The 20,900-nt window shown below is 47.3% G+C and overlaps 1 protein-coding gene and 1 long non-coding RNA gene across 4 annotated transcripts in view; one reads left to right on the top strand and one right to left on the bottom strand.

Annotated features, from left to right (window-relative positions):
- Window positions 1–20,900, bottom strand: part of LOC309516024 (RNA binding protein fox-1 homolog 1-like) — a 42,148-nt gene that overhangs the window by 14,165 nt on the left and 7,083 nt on the right. Inside the window, exons 1-5 of one of the 3 annotated variants that reach the window (XM_082194493.1) lie at window positions 14,778–14,897; window positions 13,436–13,657; window positions 2,771–2,914; window positions 1,813–1,866; window positions 705–797 (exon numbers count right to left, since the gene is read on the bottom strand). In XM_082194493.1, the coding sequence (XP_082050619.1) occupies window positions 705–797; window positions 1,813–1,866; window positions 2,771–2,914; window positions 13,436–13,621 (477 nt within the window). In that variant the 5' untranslated portion in view covers window positions 13,622–13,657; window positions 14,778–14,897. Of the gene's footprint in view, window positions 1–704; window positions 798–1,812; window positions 1,867–2,770; window positions 2,915–13,435; window positions 13,658–14,777; window positions 14,898–20,900 lie in introns of those variants that run through there. The other 2 variants (XM_082194492.1, XM_082194491.1) reach the window with 2 other exon arrangements.
- LOC309516085 overlaps window positions 18,392–20,900 on the top strand; it is a 29,597-nt gene continuing 27,088 nt past the window's right edge. Inside the window, exon 1 of the long non-coding RNA XR_014212758.1 lies at window positions 18,392–18,538. This is a non-coding gene — a long non-coding RNA (uncharacterized lncRNA). The remainder of the gene's footprint in view (window positions 18,539–20,900) is intronic.

Here is a 20,900-nt window from a genome sequence, read left to right as displayed (position 1 = left end):
ATGGACCTAATACGTATCTAAAGCCATTTGCACATGAAGAATGTAGGCACCCAATATATAGAAATAAGCAAACCAGTGATATTTTAGGGAGCAGGCTAGCAGATGGGGCCCATTATTTACATCATAGGAGCCTACACAACACAAAACACTGTTGCTGTGTGCAGGTTTTATTTTATTTGTTTTTTATCTTTTATTTTGGAAATTGACATCCAGTGTTTTTTTCCTTTACACTTTTGGGGGGCCCCCAAGAAAGTGGAGCCCTAAGCTATAGCTTGTTTACCTTATACGTAAATCTGGCACTGTGCCAGAGTCCCAAGGCAGTTTACATAAACTCGACTAAAATAACATTAAAAACACTACACTACACAACAAAAGAACAACTACTAAAGATAGGGTTTTTTAAAAAAATTGTTTTTAAAACTAAGGCTGTGGGGGATTCTCCAGAAGTATTTTTTTATATATACCTCTGCAAAAAAAACCCCCCGCTGATATTTCTCTTTTGTATGTGGATGGTACAAGTACTAGCACTTGGAAAATTTAGTTCAGTATTAGCATATATGGTATTCACTGATCAAGGGACCTCCTTTTTTTAGGGACTGAGCATCTTCCCCTTCCAACAGCTTAAGCTCCCAGGCAAGAGCCCATAGCATGAGGGTACTGAAATGACCACAGGCATTTATGCTGAGAACACGGTAAATTCTTACCTCAATCTTCCTTCCTTCCACAATGCTGCTGTTCAGCTTCTCCCGTGCCCGGTCAGCATCCTGACTGTTTTCAAAGGTGACAAAGCCAAAGCCCTAAGAGAGAAGATTCTTCATGATCATGGTGTCTCCCCTGCCAGGTAAATATGCCGCCAGGATGCTTTTAGGCCAGCGATGGAAAGACAGCAAGATCCCTACCAGAATGTTAGAATTCCTGCTCCATGATTGCAATCATGGGATTTTTGTCTATCACATGACGGTGTATGTTTTGACTCCACAGAGTGGGAAGGGAAGTGACGGAGACAGGATGTTTGTGTTACTGTGTTCCATGAAATGGGAATATTGTCCTTTGTTCTTTTTCTCTTTGCTGTCTGATGCTAGAGAGAAAGGGAGCCATGTTGCAGTGCTCCGTGTATGTTTATATGTAAATAAAGTAGATTAGCCAACATGCTGAGTTGCTGAGGTCTGTCACGCGCATGCTGTGCAAACTCTGTGGATCCCTAAGTGTGCCAATGTCGGTTGGCATCGGCCACTGTGATGTTCAGGTTGAAGAAAGCTTATGAACCTCCCAAACGATCGACCAGGAGGGACGGAACATGCCAGTCGGGCATGTGTCTCTGCCAGGGTCCTACTCAAGAGTAGGCTGAAATCCTGACATGATCTTCATGATCATGGTGTCCCCCCTGCCAGGTAATTATGCCACCAGGATGCTTTTAGCCCAGCAATGGAAAGACGGCAAAGTCCCTACCAGAGTGGAATGGCTAATGGGGAGAGGGCAACACAGTGTGCTACCACATTCTAGCTTTGCTTGTGGGCTTCCCATAGGCACCAAGTTGGCCACTTGATCAACATCAAATCCTGCACTTGTACAGTGTGTCTGTGAGACCATCGACTAGGGATGGGGAAGCTGTGGCCCTCAAGATGCTGTTGGACTTCAACTCCCATCAGCAAGGCCAGTGGCCAGGAACAATGGGATTTACGAGCCAGCAATGTCTGGAGGGGCAGAGGTTTCCCATCCCTGGCATAGAAATTGCTCAGCTTTGCCCAGCAGACCCTGGCTTTCTTGTCCCCACACCTCTCCACCCCTTCTTGGCAACTAGCATTTCCATACCTTGGAGCCACGCTCATTAAAGATGATCTCCACGTCCAGGATCTTTCCAAATTGCTAGGGGGAAAAGGGGGAAAGTCAGTCTTTGACACAGAGAATACACAGCCTGTTGCCCTAGAAACCGTGCGTAATGAATTTATGACAGTGTCTAATACAAAACTTAGTGCTTCCCCTACAACTCAGCCATCCTCCAGCATGGCCGGATACATAACTTTTCCCTGAGCAAAAATATGGCACCTGCATCTCCTTATGCATTCCACGTGGCAACAGTGGAGAACCTGTGGCCTTCCCTATTTTGTTGGTCTACAACTCACATCACCCTTGGCCATTGGCCATGCAGTTGGGACTTGTGGAAATCGGGGCCTAACAGTACCTAGAGGGCTACATATTGAGCCAGTGACAGAACATGGGTTGCCAATGCCCAAAGCCACACAGTGGAGGGGAGGAAGCAGACTACGCATTCACATTCAACTGCCTAACAGCATCCACGTCACCCAGGAGATCGCAGCTGCAGAGATAAGAAAAGAAAAGCTGTTCTGTTGTCTGAAGAGGTCACTTCCTGGTTTGCATGGAGAAGCCATTTTCGACGGAACCCAGCAACAGAAGAGCACAGCACCGGGTGTTGAAATTCTGTGCCCCTAACAATTTTGCACCTGGGGAAACCGCCCCTGGGGAAACCTCCCCCACGCTATGCCACTGGATTCAGCCACCCCTGCAATATGACCATGCCACCCCAGACCTCCAAATCCAGCAAAGTGCTGGGGTTGGCACCACAGTGTCAACATCCAGCAATGTTGGGCAGCCCATTGATGCTGAAGGGCCCTTACACACCCATTCCAGACCAAGCCCTGAACTTTCCCTACTCTAGAGACCCGCAAGGAGGATGAATTAAAGATCACTGCGTACAAAAAGCATCACACGACATGACTCAGGTTGTAGGGAAGCAGGAAAGAGGACTCACCCCAAACATCTGCCGCAGGTCCGGGTCACGGAAGCGGAAGGGGATGTTCGACACATGCAGGCGTTTGGGCTGGGCCTTGTTCTCGCTGCTTTCTGCTTCCTCTGCCTCGGGGGACAGCTCAGGCGCAGGGGCTTCTTCCGGCTGCTGTGGGGAGGGGCGGGGCAAGGAGGAAAAGAAGCAGGATCACAAACACCACTGAGGCAACCCTCCCCTTGCAACACCTGCACAGAGGGCATGGAGCAGAACACTCCCAAGTCGTGCCATGGGCAGAACAAGGTGGTCAGAGCTGGGCAAGTTCCAGCAATGGGCATTCTCCAGTTCATGTGCAAGTGGTCTTGACGATGTGCAGAGTCTCGCAGTGTGGTAGAGTCAGTCTATGGAGTCTAACTGTTGCCAAGATGGGGTGGGAGGAAATTGGGTACCATGGGGTGGGGGGGATATTCAGCAGCATCTTCGTAGCACGTTTACTCTGTTGCTCTGATCTCTGTACAGGAGAAAGCAAGCAGATGTGGCCTGTGTATATGTGTGTAGTGAAAGTGGTGTCCAAGACACCAGATGCCAGCAACCAGCATCATCCCAACGCTGAGCATCTGAAGCTGCCTCACACTGAGTCAGACTATTGCTCTGTCTAGCCTTAGCACTATCCATTCTTCTGACCAGCCAGAACATAAGGAGGACCATTTCTGGATCAGACCAAAGGCCCATCTGGTCCAGCATTCTGCTCTCACAGTGGCCAAGGAGATGTGTAATGGGTTCAGAGTCCTATCATCCTTGACCATTGGCCATGCTGGCCGAAGCTAATGGGAGTTGTAGTTCAAAGCATGAGGAGGGCACCAGCCTGGGAAAGGTTGCTTTAGACAAAGAAAGAGCCAATCTGCTCATAGAGAGAAATCATGAGAGACTATGAAGTCCCCAAACTGACTTATTTACTGCTTCCTTCCCCGTTCCTCTTTTCCTTTTGCACTGTTTGTCTATTACCTTGCATACCATTATTTCAAAACAGGAACCACCTTGAGTGCTTTAGCAGAAAGGCAGTATAGTAGATGAATACATAACCATAATAATGGTGCGGTCTTCCTGGGACAGCACCATTTCAGGTTTCAAGTGGAAGCTTCTTAGATGTATGGGTGCTCTCTCAGATAGTTTAAAATCAAGAACTGGACTAACTCCCCTTGGAGGGGAAAGCAGATCAAAGAGAAGCTTTTTGGGGGGGGCTGCTTTTCTGCCTGGCATGCCAGCACCGCATATGCAGATAAATTTTCTTAAGTGGAGGGGGGAAGTCAGTCATGAACTCCTTTGCCCTTGAAACCTAAAGTGGTGCTGTCCAGCAAGAGCTGGTATATTTATCTGCAGAAGGATTCATGTGAAACTGGGAGGCCAACTCAATGTGACACCTGTCACACATTTTGCAATTGTGTGAATAGCAAGTGAGAAAGGGCAGAATTCATTTCTGAAGCTCCCCTGCCAGAATTCTGCTCAGGACTGGGCTCCCCCATCTGCTATATTTACTCTTAAACAATTCACACAATTGCTAATACCACAAATTCATTTGGCCCTTTTCGTTTTTCTCGTCCGTTGGCATGAAAGTTCAGGAGAGAGAGGGCCAGATCCCCTCCTTGTTTCCTACCCAATCCCACCCCCCAAAATCAGATCCACTCTCTTTGCAAGGAAGATGGGGCCAATCTTCTTCTTCCCAAACTTTTCCTGGTCAACCAGAAGGGGAAAAACAGATGTCCCAATGCATCAGCAAAACATTCTGGCTTGGGTTAATGGAGAGGATGGACACAAACCAACACACAGAAGGACATTAGTGGAGAGAAGAAGCAGGGCCAGGTGAGAGAGGGCACGATTCACAGAAACCTTGTGGAGAAGATTGGGGGACCCCAAACCGGACACCACCACCCCTCTTCTCCATGCAGATGGTCCCCCTCGACTCACGATGCAATCACCACGATGCAACATTCCAAGGCCACGGCCGAGGTGTGGGCAGCCTCTCTTGCAATGTCTTTTAAGTGCCAAAGGGTGGGGGGAGAGATAGAAAAGAGCCTGAGAGAAGCAATTAATCCGGCAGGGGGACAGAGTTGAACTTGTCTTTGAAATTCCAGCTACAGCCTGGCAAAGAGGGGGAAGGCCCTGTTTGGGGCATGTGCTACCACCTAGCACCTGCTTGTGATGACAAGGAAGGCAGGAATGTCCAAACCGGCTTGGTGGAGCACAAAGTCTCACTGTTGACCTGCTAATCGCCAAAGAAGCCTGGGCTCTGTGGCTTTGTTCTTAGAAACGGCAGATAAGGCCGTAAACTGTGTCTGGACTCTGCCATGTCAACGGCACATTATGGGAAGCTCCCGCATGCACTCTTGCACATTAAGAGCAATGCATTCATGCTCAAAGAAAACTAGCCTATCCAGCGGAGAAGGAAGGCTAGGATCCTTCTTCGCAACATCGAACTTACCATGTGTGGCGATTTGTTGGGTTTTCATAAGCATTCCATCATGTGAGCTCCTCGCTGCCATCTACAATGGTACAGTCCAGATACAGGAAAGGGGTACAGGTGACACCCCCAACGCATTGGAAGAACATGTGGGGCACACAACGTAGACTGCGTCCAGCCATTACCTATACCTTTGGTATACCAATTGAGCCCCTTTAAAAATAAAATGAAAAGTAGCCCTGGGAGGCTGTGCGTTTTGAGTGGAGAAAGTGCTGAGGAGAGGCTACTTTCGCCTCCCCTCCATTTCTCTCTCTACTAAGGAAATGCTTCTCACAAGCTGCCTTTCCAGCTTGGTGGTGCTCAGGAAAGTTTCATTCGAGCACAGTCCCTGGGAATCAATGGTGGTGAGGGAACTGGGCTCCGATAAAGATTCCTCTGAGCCCTTGCTCCTGGACACACACTTCTGTGGCTGAAACCTCCTTTTGTTTTCAAAGCAACTGGTTTCTGAGACAAAATGCTAGAGGGGAACAATCTTCAGAAGCAACGAGGAAGAAGCATGCATGTACACCGATGCCCAGGGACAATTTTTGCTAACGTGCGTGTCTCGCTCTGACCCACTGCTCTCCACCCCAGCGAAAGTTAGGAGTCTCTGCTGGCAATGATCCACGCCCTCAGCCTGTCCACATGCAGACACTGCATTTTAGGGACAAGAAGCCTTAAACCGAGTGTGAGCCATTGGTGCATCTAGGTCAGTGATGTCTACCCTGATCGACAACGGCTCTCTCGGGCAGAAGTCTCTCTCTGTGCTGCTTGGAGGAACCGAACCCAGGATCACCAGCACATGAGACAGATGCTCTACCGCTGAGCTGCAACAGCCCTTCCAAAATAAACAGTGGTATATGAGGGACCTGTGGAGAGCTCTACAATACGCCTGCTCTGTGTGGGCATGCTTACAGGCTGTGCCTCTGAGCATGCCGCACCCACAGCAAGGAGCACCCTCATGTTGCTAGTAAAAAAAAACAAGACACGCGATTCCGGCCACTCACAAATGCAAACAATCCACCAGGCAGTAGCCAGTCCTCCATCTTCCACTGCTTCTTCCCCACCCACAACCCTCTGCCATCCCCCCCCCCCGGCAATACGCTCCACAATTCCCCCCCCCACAAAAAAAAGCTGGATGCATCCATCAAATGCTACGCAGACTCTTTGCTCATAAAGACAAGTTCAACAGGGATTAAAACCTCCCCGATTTTGGCTGGAAGGGTCAAATGCACAGGAGTGGTAGGGGCGGGGAGGTGTCAGGCTGAGAAGACAGGCAGGTGCAGTTGCACAGTGAGTAAGAGGTTAACTATTCATATGTATTAATGAGAGTAGAACAAGAGAAACGTGATGGATGTCCAAGATGCCTGGGACAAAAACCTGAGCTTGATGGGAGAGGTCCACGAACCGTCGCTGTTAACACCCCCAGGAAAAGGCCCTAGTCCGGGAAAGACACAGTCATTGAGTGGGGGGTAGGAATTGCTACAGACCAGGAATCCTTTGGCAGTTGGCACTTAGCAAAGGCTTTCCAGCAGAGGGAGAGAGAGAAGGGAGGGGAGGGGAGGGGGGGAGAGAAGAGAGACACATACAGACATTAAAGCAGGGCTGGGGAATCTCATGCCCATAGGGTAGTGGTGGCAGCCTCTGTTTGACCCATGGGGATCTCCCCAGGCTGCACCCCCCCAAACAACACTTCCCCTCCCCAGACCACATGGTTCACCTGCCCTGCTCCACATTCTCCACAGGTACTTTTGGGCTGTCCTGGGCGAGGCTGCCTCTTGCTTGGCAGGGTGAGGGCTGGAGAGACACCGCTTTGACTGGCAGGCCAAACTTATTTCACCTACCACCCTCCTTTCAGGGGAGGGGGGAAACCCACTACTCAGCACCCCCTCTTAAAATCCAACTTCTTTAAGCAAGCAAACAAAGTCGCAGTGACATATTTGCATTCTATATTTCTACCTACGTCCTACAACACAAAAGAAAGTGTTTTGTAAGTAAGACACCTTGTAAGTGTTTTGTAAGTAAGACATCTTGGAGCTTCAAATCGAAAACCCCTTGACTCCAGCACAACCATCGGATCCAGGGGAGACGCTGTCACTGTCCAGCAATGACACCCGAACTGGCGGTAAGCGTCATTACGCAACAAATGAAACATATACGAACGTTTTTTTTCAAAAATTTCTTCTCTTCTTTATGCTTCCACCACCCTTATATTTTTATTCAATGCTTCTCAATTGCACCTGATGTGACAAATGCCCCTGGGTGGTTCCAGCGCTGCCCAGGGGGCATAATAATAATAATAATAATAATAATAATAATAATAATAATAATATACCCCGCCCATCTGGCTGGGTTTCCCCAGCCACTCTGGGCAGCTCCCAACAGAATATTAAAAGTAGAATAAAACATCAAACATTAAAAACTTCCCTAAACAGGGCTGCCTTCAGATGTCTTCTAAATGTCAGATAGCTGTTTATTTCCTTGACATCTGATGGGAGGGCATTCCACAGGGAGGGCACCACTACCAAGAAGGCCCTCTGCCTGGCTCCCTGTAGCTTCACTTCTCACGGGGATGGAACCGCCAGAAGGCCCTCAGAGCTGGACCTCAGTGTCTGGGCTGAACGATGGAGGTGGAGACGCTCCTTCAGGTATACTGGCCAAAGACCATTTAGGGCTTTAAAGGTCAGCACCAACAGTTTGAATTGTGCTTGGAAACGTATTGGGGGCCAATGTCAGTCTTTCAGGTGTTATATGGTCTCGGCGGCCACTTCCAGTCACCAGTCTAGCTGCCGCATTATTACCCACTTTGGGAAACATGAGCATAGAAGGAATGAATCGCACAGCGCCAAAGGTAAGACCCACAGCCTTGGCTCCACCCACTTTTGTGTCTGGCCCCACCCATCTCCCTCTTGTGCCACCCACTCCAGAAGGCTCTCCACTAGGGAATGAGCTAAAAAAAAAAAGCTCCCCACTCCTCCAATTTAGCCTCTGTGTTGCCCACCTTGGAAGCAGAAGAGTGGAAGCACCTGCAATTGAAGTAAGGTGAGCTACAAAACATATACATGAGGGTGGTAACAACCCAGAGCTGTACACAGTAAGCAATGTGAAATTGAACATTATAATTCAACATCAGATAATGAAATATGTTCTAAGACAGGCATCCCCATATGTTTTGGACTACAGTTCCCATCATCCCTGACCACTGGTCCTCTTAGCTAGGGATCATGGGAGTTGTAGGCCAAAACATCTGGAAGGCGGCAGATTGAGGGTGCCTGTTCTAAGGGCTCCTTTGAAAGGCAGGTATTGTCAGGCTAAAGACCAAAGCAGCCATTAATTCTTATTATCAGTGCTTTTTTCCAAAAACAAATGTTTAGGGGTACTCTCATTTTCCTACTATATTGAAATACTGCCCCTCAAGAGGCCGAATTTAGATTCACAAAATGTTTAGGGGTATGCATATCCCTGTGTACCCCCAGAAAAAAGCACTGATTATTATTATTACCGGCTTCTATGTTGTGCTCTGATTTGATGTGCAGGCATTAGGAGGTGACAAAGAATATGCAGGCTTCACCTGCTGGCTGCTGCATGCCCAGCTGGCGTTAAAGGCAGAGGAACAGGGCTATAGGGGGGACCCTATAGCTGTGGCCGAGGAGGGAAGCTGGAGGCAGATAGCCAAGCAGGATTAGAGTTTGTGGGATAATTTGTAATCTAGGTTGCACGAGAGAACCATAGATCAGGGTTTGCCTGGACATGAACCAACCAGTCACTGGATTGACAAGCAGGGCTGCCAATTTATTGACCCCAGCAGCTGCGTCCTAAACAACAGTTTGGTTTGCAGGATTCAGCAGGTGATGGTGGGTTTTTTGGCCCTGGAAAAACTTCACCTGTTGACTTCTGCACTTATGCAGTTGTTTAGAGGCCAGTTTTTAAAAAAAGAAATTCTGGACAGATGGCAACTTTATTGGGGGTGGAGGCAGGGGGCGACGGCACAGGACTCTGTGAGGGAGGGCATTTGTTAGTCCAGCCCTAGTATAAGGCTTACCTCATGTGGTAGATTTTGGGGTGCCATTGGAAAGCAGCCAACTGTCAATTTGGAAGCTAAACTTTAGACAATGGGTGGTGGTGGTCAATAAGAGCTACTACTACTGCTGCTGCCACCAGGGAATGGAAAGGGAATCCATCAGGATTTATTTTTTTGCCTCGGGCACCAAATTGTCTTGAGCCCTCTCTGTTTACAGTCTCTCGGAGGGCACAGTGTCCTTGAGATGAGGCTATCAGCAACACACCACTTGTCTCCCATGTGGAGATAAACAGCTGCCAGCAAAGATGGTGAAAGTTGAGGGCGGGGGGGGGGAGGGAGGGGAGAGAGAGAACAGGGAATCTGATAGGGGGTGCGGCGCAGCTGTCCTGGCCGGCGAAAAAACGTGTTACCCAATATGGGCAGAGAGGCCATCTCTTCGAGGGTCACTGGCTCAGGCGAGAGGCGGGAGGAAGCCGTTGCCCTGAAGGGTGGGGGAAAGAGGGGCAGATCCATCAAATGCATATGATGGGAGAAGTGGGTCTCACCCTGCTTCCTTTGGAGCAAGAGTCAGGAGTTGTTCTAATCTGAAGCCTTCCACAACAATGTCCTGCCTGTGTGACTCGATTTCTGCATGAGCAGAATCATGCAGCAGAAGAAGGTGGCATAATCCTGAGGTGCCAAAGTGGACCATACTAATTCAGATTGAGGGGTGTGGGTGTCATTTTGGAGTGCTCTCTTTTATTAAAAAGGAAGCCATGCAAATATGAAACCTAGCACATCGAAGAGAAAAGACCCGGCAACTTTTAACAGTGCTAATATCCTACTTGCAGGAAGGCATTTTGTTATTTAAAGGTAGGTTTTCCTCTCCCCTCTGCCCACCTTCCCCATAAACTTATGTGGTGGAGTCCATTCTATCGCCTCAGAATGACTGCCAGTCCAGCATTCTGCTATGTGTGGGCACTAAGCATGAGAGCTCACATAATATGAAACAGTTGTGCCATGTACCCCCTTCCCCACCGCTTCTGAACAGCATCCAGCTACCCTCTGGCCCTGTTGTGCTCCCAGTCATGGCTCCCCCACAAAGGATAATGGGAACTGTAGTTTGTTAACTCTGAGCTCCCTTGGCAAACTACGGTTCCCGTTATACGGGGGGGGGGGCGCGTCATGACCGTTAAAGTGGTATAAGAGTGATTTGAAGGTATGGTGTGGATGCAATTTATAATAGACCTGTACTTTTCAATAAAAACCTGGTTACATTTTGGGGTTAGTCTGGAGAGAGCCAAACCACGAGTTCAGGTTCAGAGGAACGCTATGCCAAACATTGGCTTGGTTCTGTGTGGCATAGCATCAGATCAAATGAGGAGGAGCAAAGCAGCTGTGATCTCCTCTCACACACCATGCACAATATTCCCCTCTCTGCAGAGCAAATTCTATTCTCCACAAAGAATCCTGGGAACTGTAGTTCACTAATGGTTCTGTGACTGTAGCTCCGTGATGGTTAAGCTACTGTTCCCAGGAATCTTTCGGCAGGTGCTTTGAATGTGTGGTGTGTACCCAGGTGAATAATACAGTGGTGCCTTGGGTTACATACACTTCAGGTTACATACACTTCAGGTTACAGACTCCGCTAACCCAGAAATAATACCTTGGGTTAAAAACTTTGCTTCAGGATGAGAACAGAAATCGTGCTCTGGCAGCGCGGCGGCAGCAGGAGGCCCCATAAGCTAAAGTGGTGTTTCAGGTTAAGAACAGTTTCAGGTTAAGAACAGTTTCAGGTTAAGAACGCACCTCCGTAATGAATTAAGTACTTAACCCGAGGTACCACTGTACTCCTGTTTTTCCTATCACAGTAAAAATTGCTACCATATTTGACCTCAGCTTGCTGTGAATACGGTGTTTCCTGCTTGGCTAAGGCATCTGGCTGATTTCGAGAGAAGCAAGAGAGAGTTTAGGCAAGACTAGTGAAACATCTCAGGAAGGTTCAGCACGGTGCAATTGAAAACATAAACTCGGGAGTTTCTGCCATATCAGAAAGATCTTACTCCGTGACACACCTCTCCATGAAGAAACTCCCTACATTTGGAATTTGATTACTTTCACCCTAAATGTATGCAGAAGTAAGAAACCAATGAGGCATGGTGTGATTTCGCAACTGGGGGCAGAGAAAGAAAATGATGACTTTGGTCTGCAGCACAGATTGCCATGAAAAGAAATGGAAGTCATCAGTAGAGAGTCCATGTCTCTAGCCCCTATGATCACCTCACAACTCCTACACACTTGCCTAAGTCGCATCAGAGAGACAGTGGGGCAGAGGGAAGCCTCCATTGCTCTCAATTATTATCTAGATGAAGAGATGACTGTGTCAGCATCTCTGTGTGCAAGTGCTTTTTTATTTATTTATTAAAGCCTCTGGTGCACCAAAAAAAGAGGAATATCCATTGGTCTCTCTTCCTCACGCTAATCTTGTCCTTCCTCAGAAGTCTAACTTTGGGAAATTCCAGTCGGAGAGCTATGTTACATCACATGATGTCCCTAAAAGACATGTTGTTATTTCAGAAAGAAGCTCCTCTGTATCTGGAGGGGAAGAAGAGGCTCCATGGCATTTAGGCCCAACATCAGGACATGGGCAACAATTAGCTGAACTAATACCTGCCCAGGGCCACCCCAGACGGCTTGGAGCTGCCATTTTTAATTTCCCTCAATGTCCTGGAAAGATGCTTCATCAGGGGCATCATGGGAAATGTAAAATGGCAGCCCCAAACCACCTGGCGGCAGCTGCCAATATCAGATAAGACCATCAGGGCCAACCAACATAAGAGGGGGCTCAGCAGAAGACATTGTGCCTAGGCCCACCTCAAACCTCAGCCAACTGAGGTAAATTCCAGTCCTGCGCTCAGACCCAATGCAGCCATAAGGGAGGAGTAAAAAGTGAGCACTTACAAGATGGCGAAGGGCATCGCTGCAAGAGAAAACCAGGGAAAGCAGATCTATAAGGAGCTACTAAAATGGGTTTGGAAAGGACCATAGGTAGAGTCTCGATAGGACACAAACTCGGCCCTCCAGATGTTTTGGGACTACAATTCCCATCATCCCTGACCACTGATCCTGTTAGCTAGGGATGATGGGAGTTGTAGTCCCAAAACATCTGGAGGGCTGAGTTTGGGGGTGTCTGGTGTAGGTAAAGGAGGAAAGGGCAGTGGTTATTTTGGGGTGGGGGATAACTATTAGGTCCCATGAATATCTCTCTCTCTCTCAATCTCTCTCTCTCTCTCTCTGCTGTCAACAAGCAGCAGTTGTTTAGTAGTTGACCAAAAGCACATTCTACATATGCTAAGAGGCACTTCTCCTTGTTTATTTCAAGATTTGAGGGCTGTGGCCAAGGAAAGTCCAAACTGACGAGCACAGAAACAAAAAAGCACAAAACCTCTTGTAGAAATCCGGTGCCTCTTCTGTGTTTAATTTTCTAAAATGAACAGCCTCAGTGTTTGAGCCTGTCCCATAAAATTTATCCTTTGCTTTGGGAGTCCATTCTCCCCCCCCCCCTCTAACCTTTCAGATGTAGGAGTTGGTAATGGTTTGTTTCATGGCGTGAGGGTGGAAAAACACGCCACTCTCTGCACACGGTTAGAGATGCTTCACAGGTGTCAGGGTTCAATCCGGAGAACCCAAAGGGCTAAAGGCAGCCCCCGTGGTGAACCATGACCACGCAAAGTCCTGCAAGCCAAACACACACCCATCTTTAATCTACTCTCATTCTAAAATACCAAAATCCCCCTCTGCTTTCAGAAAATCCACCTGCCGAACACCAAACCCCCAAGAGATGTCACTCTTTTCCCAAAGAACCCTGGAACTGAGGCTCCTGGAGAAAAATCAGCCCTGCCCTACACAGCTTCTGTTGGGGTGCAAGATGTGGAGGCAGGAAGGAAGAGATGGAAGTAAAATGCAACTCTTTCCTGCATTCAGGTTTTGTCCTATAACAAAAAGGGGGCTCCAGATCCTCGAACCAGCTCCTGAACAATTTCGGAGGAATGCTACAAATGCAATCAGGGCCATTACGATGCATGATACCCATAACACACCCCTCGAAATAAAAAAATACTGTACCCCCAAACCACCCACAATTCCCCATCCATTTGCCCATGTGTAGCCAGCCAGACTTTCAACCATCACTTACCGCAGGCGGTGGGGGCAGAGGCAGGGGCTCTGGCGCAGCCGTTCCCTGTTCGGGGAAGATACGAAGGCTGTGATCCGGCGCTGTTGAGGATGGGTACTCTGAAGGGGTGCTGTGGAGATGGTACTGCGGAGGCAGCCGGGCCTGGGGTGGCGGCGGAGGGTACTGAGCTGGGAACGTCTGTGTCATGGCATCCGCTGGCGGTACCGCTGCATCTGGACTACCCTAAAGGCAGGAAGAGCAGAAAGACAACAAAGTTAGGAGCTGCGAGCAGCGAACAAGAGGGGAGCAATCGCAGCCATTTTCCAGAATGAAGCAGGGCTGGGGATAGAGCTGGCTCAGTCACCAATCTCCATCCCCGCAACTGCTAAACACCAATTCCTCTCTCACAACACGTCCACCCACCTTCCTAATACGCTGCTCTCCTTTCCAGACTTTTTCAGTATCCTTTGTCCCAAAGACAACGTATGAGAATAGTATGCAGCTCTCCTCCTCAGGGACCTATAGACATTGTCTCAGTAACTCTTACAACACCCCTGTGAGGTAGGACACTATTATAATCCAAAGCATGCAGGGAATGGAAAGAGAAAAAGAAAAATGCCTAAGGTCATCCAATAAAGATATGGGTGGAGGTGAGAGCTGGATCAGGGAGGTCCCGATCATTCATCCCCAATACCCTAAAATCCAGCACTAGTAAATCCTTTTCTCCACAATTCTTGTTCACAGGGAACCCAGGCCTCCAATTATCCTGACTAGTTTTCTTTCCAAAACAAGAATAAAGACATATTTTTAACCCGCCCCTAACCTGATAAGCAGGGACGCAGGTGGCGCTGTGGGCTAAACCACAGAGCCTAGGGCTTGCCGATCAGAAGGTTGGTGGTTCAAATCCCCGCAACAGGGTGAGCTCCCATTGCTCAGTCCCTGCTCCTGCCAACCTAGCAGTTCGAAAGCACAAAGTGCAAGTAGATAAATAGGTACTGCTCTGGCGGGAAGGCAAACAGTGTTTCCATGTGCTGCTCTGGTTCGCCAGAAGTGGCTTCGTCATGCTGGCCACATGACCCGGAAGCTGTATGCCGGCTCCCTCGGCCAATAAATTGAGATGAGCGCCGCAACCCCAGAGTCGGTCACGACTGGACCTAATGGTCAGGGGTCCCTTTACCTTTAACCTGATAAGCAGCCCACTCCTTCATCCCAGAGGACCCCGGAGTCTCATCTCTCAGCTGCTCTTGCCTGAACCAATTACACTCCTTTTTCCCCCCTATATAGGAGCTCAGGCTCTCAAGCCAAACCCCACCCCAATTTATCATAATGAGGACAGCGAGGCAGCCTGCAAGATTTCACCCACCTACACCAACGGGCCCCATCCCTTGGCACCTTCCAGAGTCTCTGCCGGGATAAGATGCTCAGGGAAAATGCGCACACCCTTTCTCTCCCCCTGGCCCAGGACTATAAAGGCATCCCTTGTGCTTCCCCCTCCGCCAATGGGGAGAAATCGCGACAGGCGCAGGCTCTCCCATTGGTCAGCCTCTTATCAACACCTCCTCAGCCCTTATTTGGAGTTGCTGGACTGTCTCTCTTTGTCTTTCAGCTGTTTGGGGGCTTTTGAAGAAAAAAAAAAACCCCGGCTGCAGATAAAGAAGAAAGACAGCTGCAAGATTTCGCTGGAATCTGCAATTTGGCAGGCAAGCTCAGCCCCTGTGGCCCACACACCTGCCCCACCTGTCCCAACGGCAGGGGCAAGGATTAATCTGAGCCCAAGGGCTTAGTCCTAGAAGGGACCAGGTTGTTTATGCATCGGTAGTATGAAGATACAGTACTGTATTAGGAATCTGAGGGTGTGTGTTGGCATCTCAGACTGAAGAAAGCAAACAGTGCTCCTGTTAGCACAAAGGGCTTTAATTCTGGCTACGTGTTTCAGCTTGCTTAATTAGGAGGATTAATCAACAAAAGCTTGAGTTGATTAACTGGCGGGGTTGAGAGTTAAGATCACATATATTACATTCTAATCTTGTCCCACCCTTTCTCCAAAGGGCTTGTGTATCTTTCTCCCCGTCCCCATTATGATAGGGTGAGAGTGAGTGGGAGGGCGCGCTTCAGAGCTGTGGGGATTTGAACCCAGAGCTTCCCTGTTCTGGTCCCAAACAGCAGCCACTACACACACATACACAATGGTGCTCTTTTGGTTCTGGTGCACCACTGTGTCAACTGGGATTCGAAAAGGAACTATTGAAGGTAGAATTTCCTTCAAGCGTTATGAGATAGCTTTTGTATGTTATCTCACATTTCTTTCAACATCTCAAAAAGGCATTTATAGAATCACAGAACGGAAGATTTGGACGGGACCACTAGCATCACCTAGTTCAACCCCCTGCAAAGTAGAAATCTTTTGTAGTGAGGTTCTGGTGAGATGCAAATGTATTTACACATATTCAATTGGTTAAAAAGATGATTCATTGACAAAATCCTTGGTGGGTGGCTCTGTTTTAACTATGGGTCCCTGATGCCCTCATACAGTCCCTGGAAGTCGTACAACTGTTGGCACAATTTGCAATAATGCACACGCAAATGTGCTGTGAATTTATTTTTTTTCAAATATCATCATATCAGATAGAATAATCAATACAAACTAAGATGACATAAAAAGAGTAAAAATGACTTCCCTCCACCTATATGTGACTTTTCCTTTTAAATTTTACTTCACTTGTCGTGTTCTTGTACTATCTTATACCACCGTTTCTGTTATGCCTATTACTCTGTCACTTCTCCTTGCGATATCTTAGACTTCATATCAATATTTTAATACCAAAACAATGTTTTTCCATGTATTCCTTTACACAACTCCATTCTTTCTTTATTTTTTGATTTGATTTTCCTCTTATAATTGCTGTCAATTTTGCCATATTTATAAATTCACAAAATTTGCTCTGCCAATCCCTTATTGTTGCGGCTTGTTCCCCTTTCCAATTTTTTGCGATCAAGGTCCTGGCAGCTGCTGTTGTATACAGGAATATATTTTTCAAACTTTTGGGGATATCTTCCCTTACTAAACCCAGAAGGAAAGCTTCTGTTTTTTTCTCCTAAATGATATTTTAAATATGCTGTGAATGGTTGGATTTGTCTGCCAACGTGATTTTCTACCTCTCCTGTGAAGAACGATGCTTGAGGAGGGCTGAAGCACAAAATCCTTGCATCAGATCAGACTTTATCTTCAAGAGCTTCAATTCCCACACATCTCCTTTGCTAGAGCTTGCAACAGATGGGATGGGAAGCTTTTATGTGAACATGCCAATGTCCTACCAGACAGTAGGGCTGGCCCAAAGCATTTTGGCACGTAACGCACCCACTTTCCTGCCAGGGAAAAAGGGGTGAGTGAAGATCTGCATCAGGAAGGGGGTGCAGGGAATAAAGATCTACATCGGAATAAAGATCTACATTGTGATCTGCTACCCCTGTGGATCCTGATGCCTGAGGCGGTCACCTTACCTTGCCTCATGCTTGGGCTGGCCCTATCAGACAGTGTAGAAGAAACCGAGACCTTTGCTGATCTGCCCAGCCACGGCCATAACTGGATCCTAGCCACAATTACCCATGCTTTCGCTACTCCCCATTTAGTTTCTTGCAATGCGCTGTTCGAAAAAGGTGTGGAAACGTCAGGTGGTTCAAAATAGGGCTGCAAGATGGTTTGCTTGGACTGGCCAGTTCCTGTTGGAAGTGCATCAGCAGGCATCACTCAGCTTCTTACATAAGTGCTAATTATGTTAGTGTTAAAGACAGCTAACCAAGAGGGGTGGAAGTATTGCTTAGCAACCAGGCAGAGTGACATGAACTTTACTGGGCTCAGGAACGCAATACCTCAAGGATCGCCTCTTTCCATATGAAGCCTACCCGGACCCGGAGATCATCTTCTGAGGCCCTTCTTCGTGTGCCTCCTCCTTGAGAGGTGCAGAGGGTGGCAACACGAGAACGGGGCCTTCTCTGTAGTGGCTCCCTGTCTGTGGAATGCTCTCCCCAGGGAAATTTGCCTGGCGCCTTCATTATAAACCTTTAGGTGCCAGGCAAAAATGTTCCTTTTTAACCAGGCCTTTGGTTGATTTGATTGACATCATATGCCCTTTTAAAATGTGGGGTTTTTTGTGGGGAGGGGGTTATTGGGTTGTTGTTTTTATTTTGATTATATATTTTGTGGTTTTATATTTTGATTTTGTCATATAGGGTATATAGGGCGGTATATACTGTATTTTTCAGTGTATAAGACGCCCCTTATTTGTGGGGACTCAAAATTAAGAAAATGCACTATGCACTATCCGTGTATAAGACGACCCCTTATTTTAAACTTCAAAAATTTAGGAAAAAATATAGTCTTATGCACAGAAAAATACAGTAAATTCAATTATTATTATTATTATTAATAATAACTGAGCTAGCACACACTCTGACTGGCTATGTAGTTCCGGGCGGGTTTGGATTCTGTATGTTTAGTTGAATGTCTTCGTGCTATGTACAAGGCCTGAACTAAGAAAGACAAAATCTCTCTTTCCCTTTGAAACATACACTGTTTTTTTTTCCCCTCCCAGCTTTTCAGTTCCTCTGAACTTTGCTTGCTGGACTCCGTCTGTGTTATTTAAGTGACTTTGCTCACATCTACATCACGTGATGATACCAACATTTTATCAGCTTCCATGGCTCCGGGCCCAATTCAAAGTGATGATCTTAGCTTTTAAAGCCCTTATTGATTTGGAGCCAGGATGTCTGAAAGATTGCTTTGGCTCACTTATACCTACCCTTAACTTGAGATATTTAAAGAGGCTCTCGCCGTCTTTATGGTCATTCTAGGGGCCATGTGGGAGGGGTTGAGGTGCATACCGAGTGATTTAAGTTTGCACAATTGAAGTGGATTAAAGCGCTCTGTTGCTCTTGCACAGCAAATCCACTTTTTAAGACGCTCAGAAAGAAATGGGGAAATGCATTGAAAAATGTGGAATGAATGAATGACTTAAGAAGAAGACGTATAAACAACCGCACAAGCAAATCAGGATGAATGGAGGATGAAAGCTCATTGTCACATAATCGCCTCATAAACAAATCAGAATGGCTGCTTATTGCCAGGTGACGGCTATTTTTATTCTCCCAAGCCTTAAAAACAAACTGTGATTTTCATGCACTGAGCCTCGGTTTATGTGCCGTGTAAATTTATTTATTTTTTTAGTCATCTGGCTTTATTCTCTCCGCTGAAAATGTTTAGGCTGCAAGTTATCCTTTTATGATTTTGCTATTTTATTCCATTGCATTTTGATAGCGTTTTATTGTTGTATGTTAGTGAGCTATCTGTAGAACAGGGTTACTAGCCAGCCTTACATAAATATAGCAAATAAATGAAGAGTTGTCACTGGAGTGGGAAATCTGGGTCTGTGCTGCGGCACTGAAGACAACATTTGGGGACTCAATAACTGATCACCCCTCCATATCACACATACACCAAACTCGTAACATGGAAAATTCCCACAAGCATCCGCTTGGCTTGATGAGCCATTGGCCGGATCCAACAGATTCTTTTTATGTTCTTAGATCAGACCCTCCAAGTGTCGCTATTTTCCAGGGACATCCCTGATTTAGAGAAGCCATCCCAGTTTCTGATTTGATCCCGGAATGTCCCAATTTTCCTTAGGATGTCCCTATTTTCTTTGGGGAAATGTTGGGGGGGTATGGAGTCATCCAAGCCCCTGCCCCCTCAATGAGCTGTCTGGAGGCAATCCTGTACAGTGGTGCCCCGCAAGACGAATGCCTCGCAAGACGGAAAACTCGCTAGACGAAAGAGTTTTCCGTTTTGGAGGTGCTTCGCAAAACGAATTTCCTATGGGCTTGCTTCGCAAGACGACAATGTCTTGCAAGTTCCTGCTGGTTTTTTTCCCTCGCCCCCCTTTTCTAAGCCACTAAGCCGCTTATCAGCTGATCCAATCAGCAGATAAGCCGCTAAAAGCCGCTAATAGCGCTAATCCGCTAATCCGTCAATGGGCTTGCTTCACAAGACGAAAAAACCGCTAGACGAAGAGAATCACAGAACGGATTCTTTTCGTCTTGCGAGGCACCACTGTATAGGGAAGGTTTTTTAAAAAAAAAATGTTTAATGTTTTATTATGTTTTTATATAAGTTGGAAGCTGCCCAGAATGGCTGCGGCAACCCAGTAAAATGTGTGGGGTATACATAGTAACATTATCGTTAAGGAATGGAGCATCCCTATCTTCATCGGAGAAATGTTGGAGGGCATGTTTGGTATCAGAGAGATCTTGTAATAATAAAACAAGTTATATAGAAAGCAGAAGGGGGGGCATTTTTAAAAGGGGGGCTCTTTGCCCATTGTCCGAAGCAATATACTCTCCAGATGAAAAGAAAACAAAAGTTCCAACCCATGCATTTTGTGGGACTTTGGTTACAGCTTCAGAAAGAGATGCCAGGCCCAAGAGTGCAGGAGAAGTGCTAAATTAAAGAACCATATACAGTGGTACCTCGGGTTACATACGCTTCAGGTTACACACTCCGCTAACCCAGAAATAGTACCTCGGGTTAAGAACTTTGCTTCAGGATGAGAACAGAAATCGTACTCCGGCGGCGCGGCAGCAGCAGGAGGCCCCATTAGCTAAAGTGGTGCTTCAAGTTAAGAACAGTTTCAGGTTAAGAACGGACCTCCGGAACGAATTAAGTACTTAACCCGAGGTACCACTGTAAATATAGGTGAAAATGAGCATTCTGCTGTTCTGAAGAGGGAATAACTTGCAAGATAGATGGGACTCCAGAATTTCCATTTGTGTGAGAAACTAACTGGAGCCTCAGCTGTATCACTATTGGGCCAAACTACACTTGCCTGTATCTTATGTTTTTCCTCCTGTAGGGTAAATAGCAGCCAGGGGAGGGTGTGTGTTAATCCTTGCCCCCTCTCACACCCACAACTCTGCAGTTTTTACATTACTTGGAGTGCACTTTCCCTTTGTTCTTTCGCTTTCCGTCCTGCATTAACATTCTAAAATCACAGGCAACTTTTCAGATATTGTTTTAGGCTTTCCCACCCCGGCTGATGCTTTGAAACAGGAGTGGTTAACCTGTAGAGCTATGCTAGTTGGGGCTGATGGAGTTGGAGCCCAACAGCCTTGGAAGGACAAGTTATCAACCCCTGTTTTAAAATTGCCTTAAACACACTGAGTGGGAGGGAATATGTCCAGCTCCCTTGAACAGCATAGAGTTCAGTAGCAGTAGGTTTCCGAGCACAATTCAAAGTGTTGGTGCTGACCTTTAAAGCCCTAAACGGCCTCGGCCCAGTATACCTGAAGGAGCGTCTCCACCCCCATCGTTCTGCCCGGACAGTGAGGTCCAGCGCCGAGGGCCTTCTGGCGGTTCCCTCATTGCGAGAAGCAAAGCTACAGGGAACCAGGCAGAGGGCCTTCTCGGTAGTGGCACCCACCCTGTGGAACGCTC

This window comes from Podarcis vaucheri, assembly GCF_965113315.1.
Source record: "Podarcis vaucheri genome assembly, chromosome: 13".
Taxonomy (NCBI): domain Eukaryota; kingdom Metazoa; phylum Chordata; class Lepidosauria; order Squamata; family Lacertidae; genus Podarcis; species Podarcis vaucheri.
This window is presented reverse-complemented; position numbering and strand designations above follow the sequence as displayed.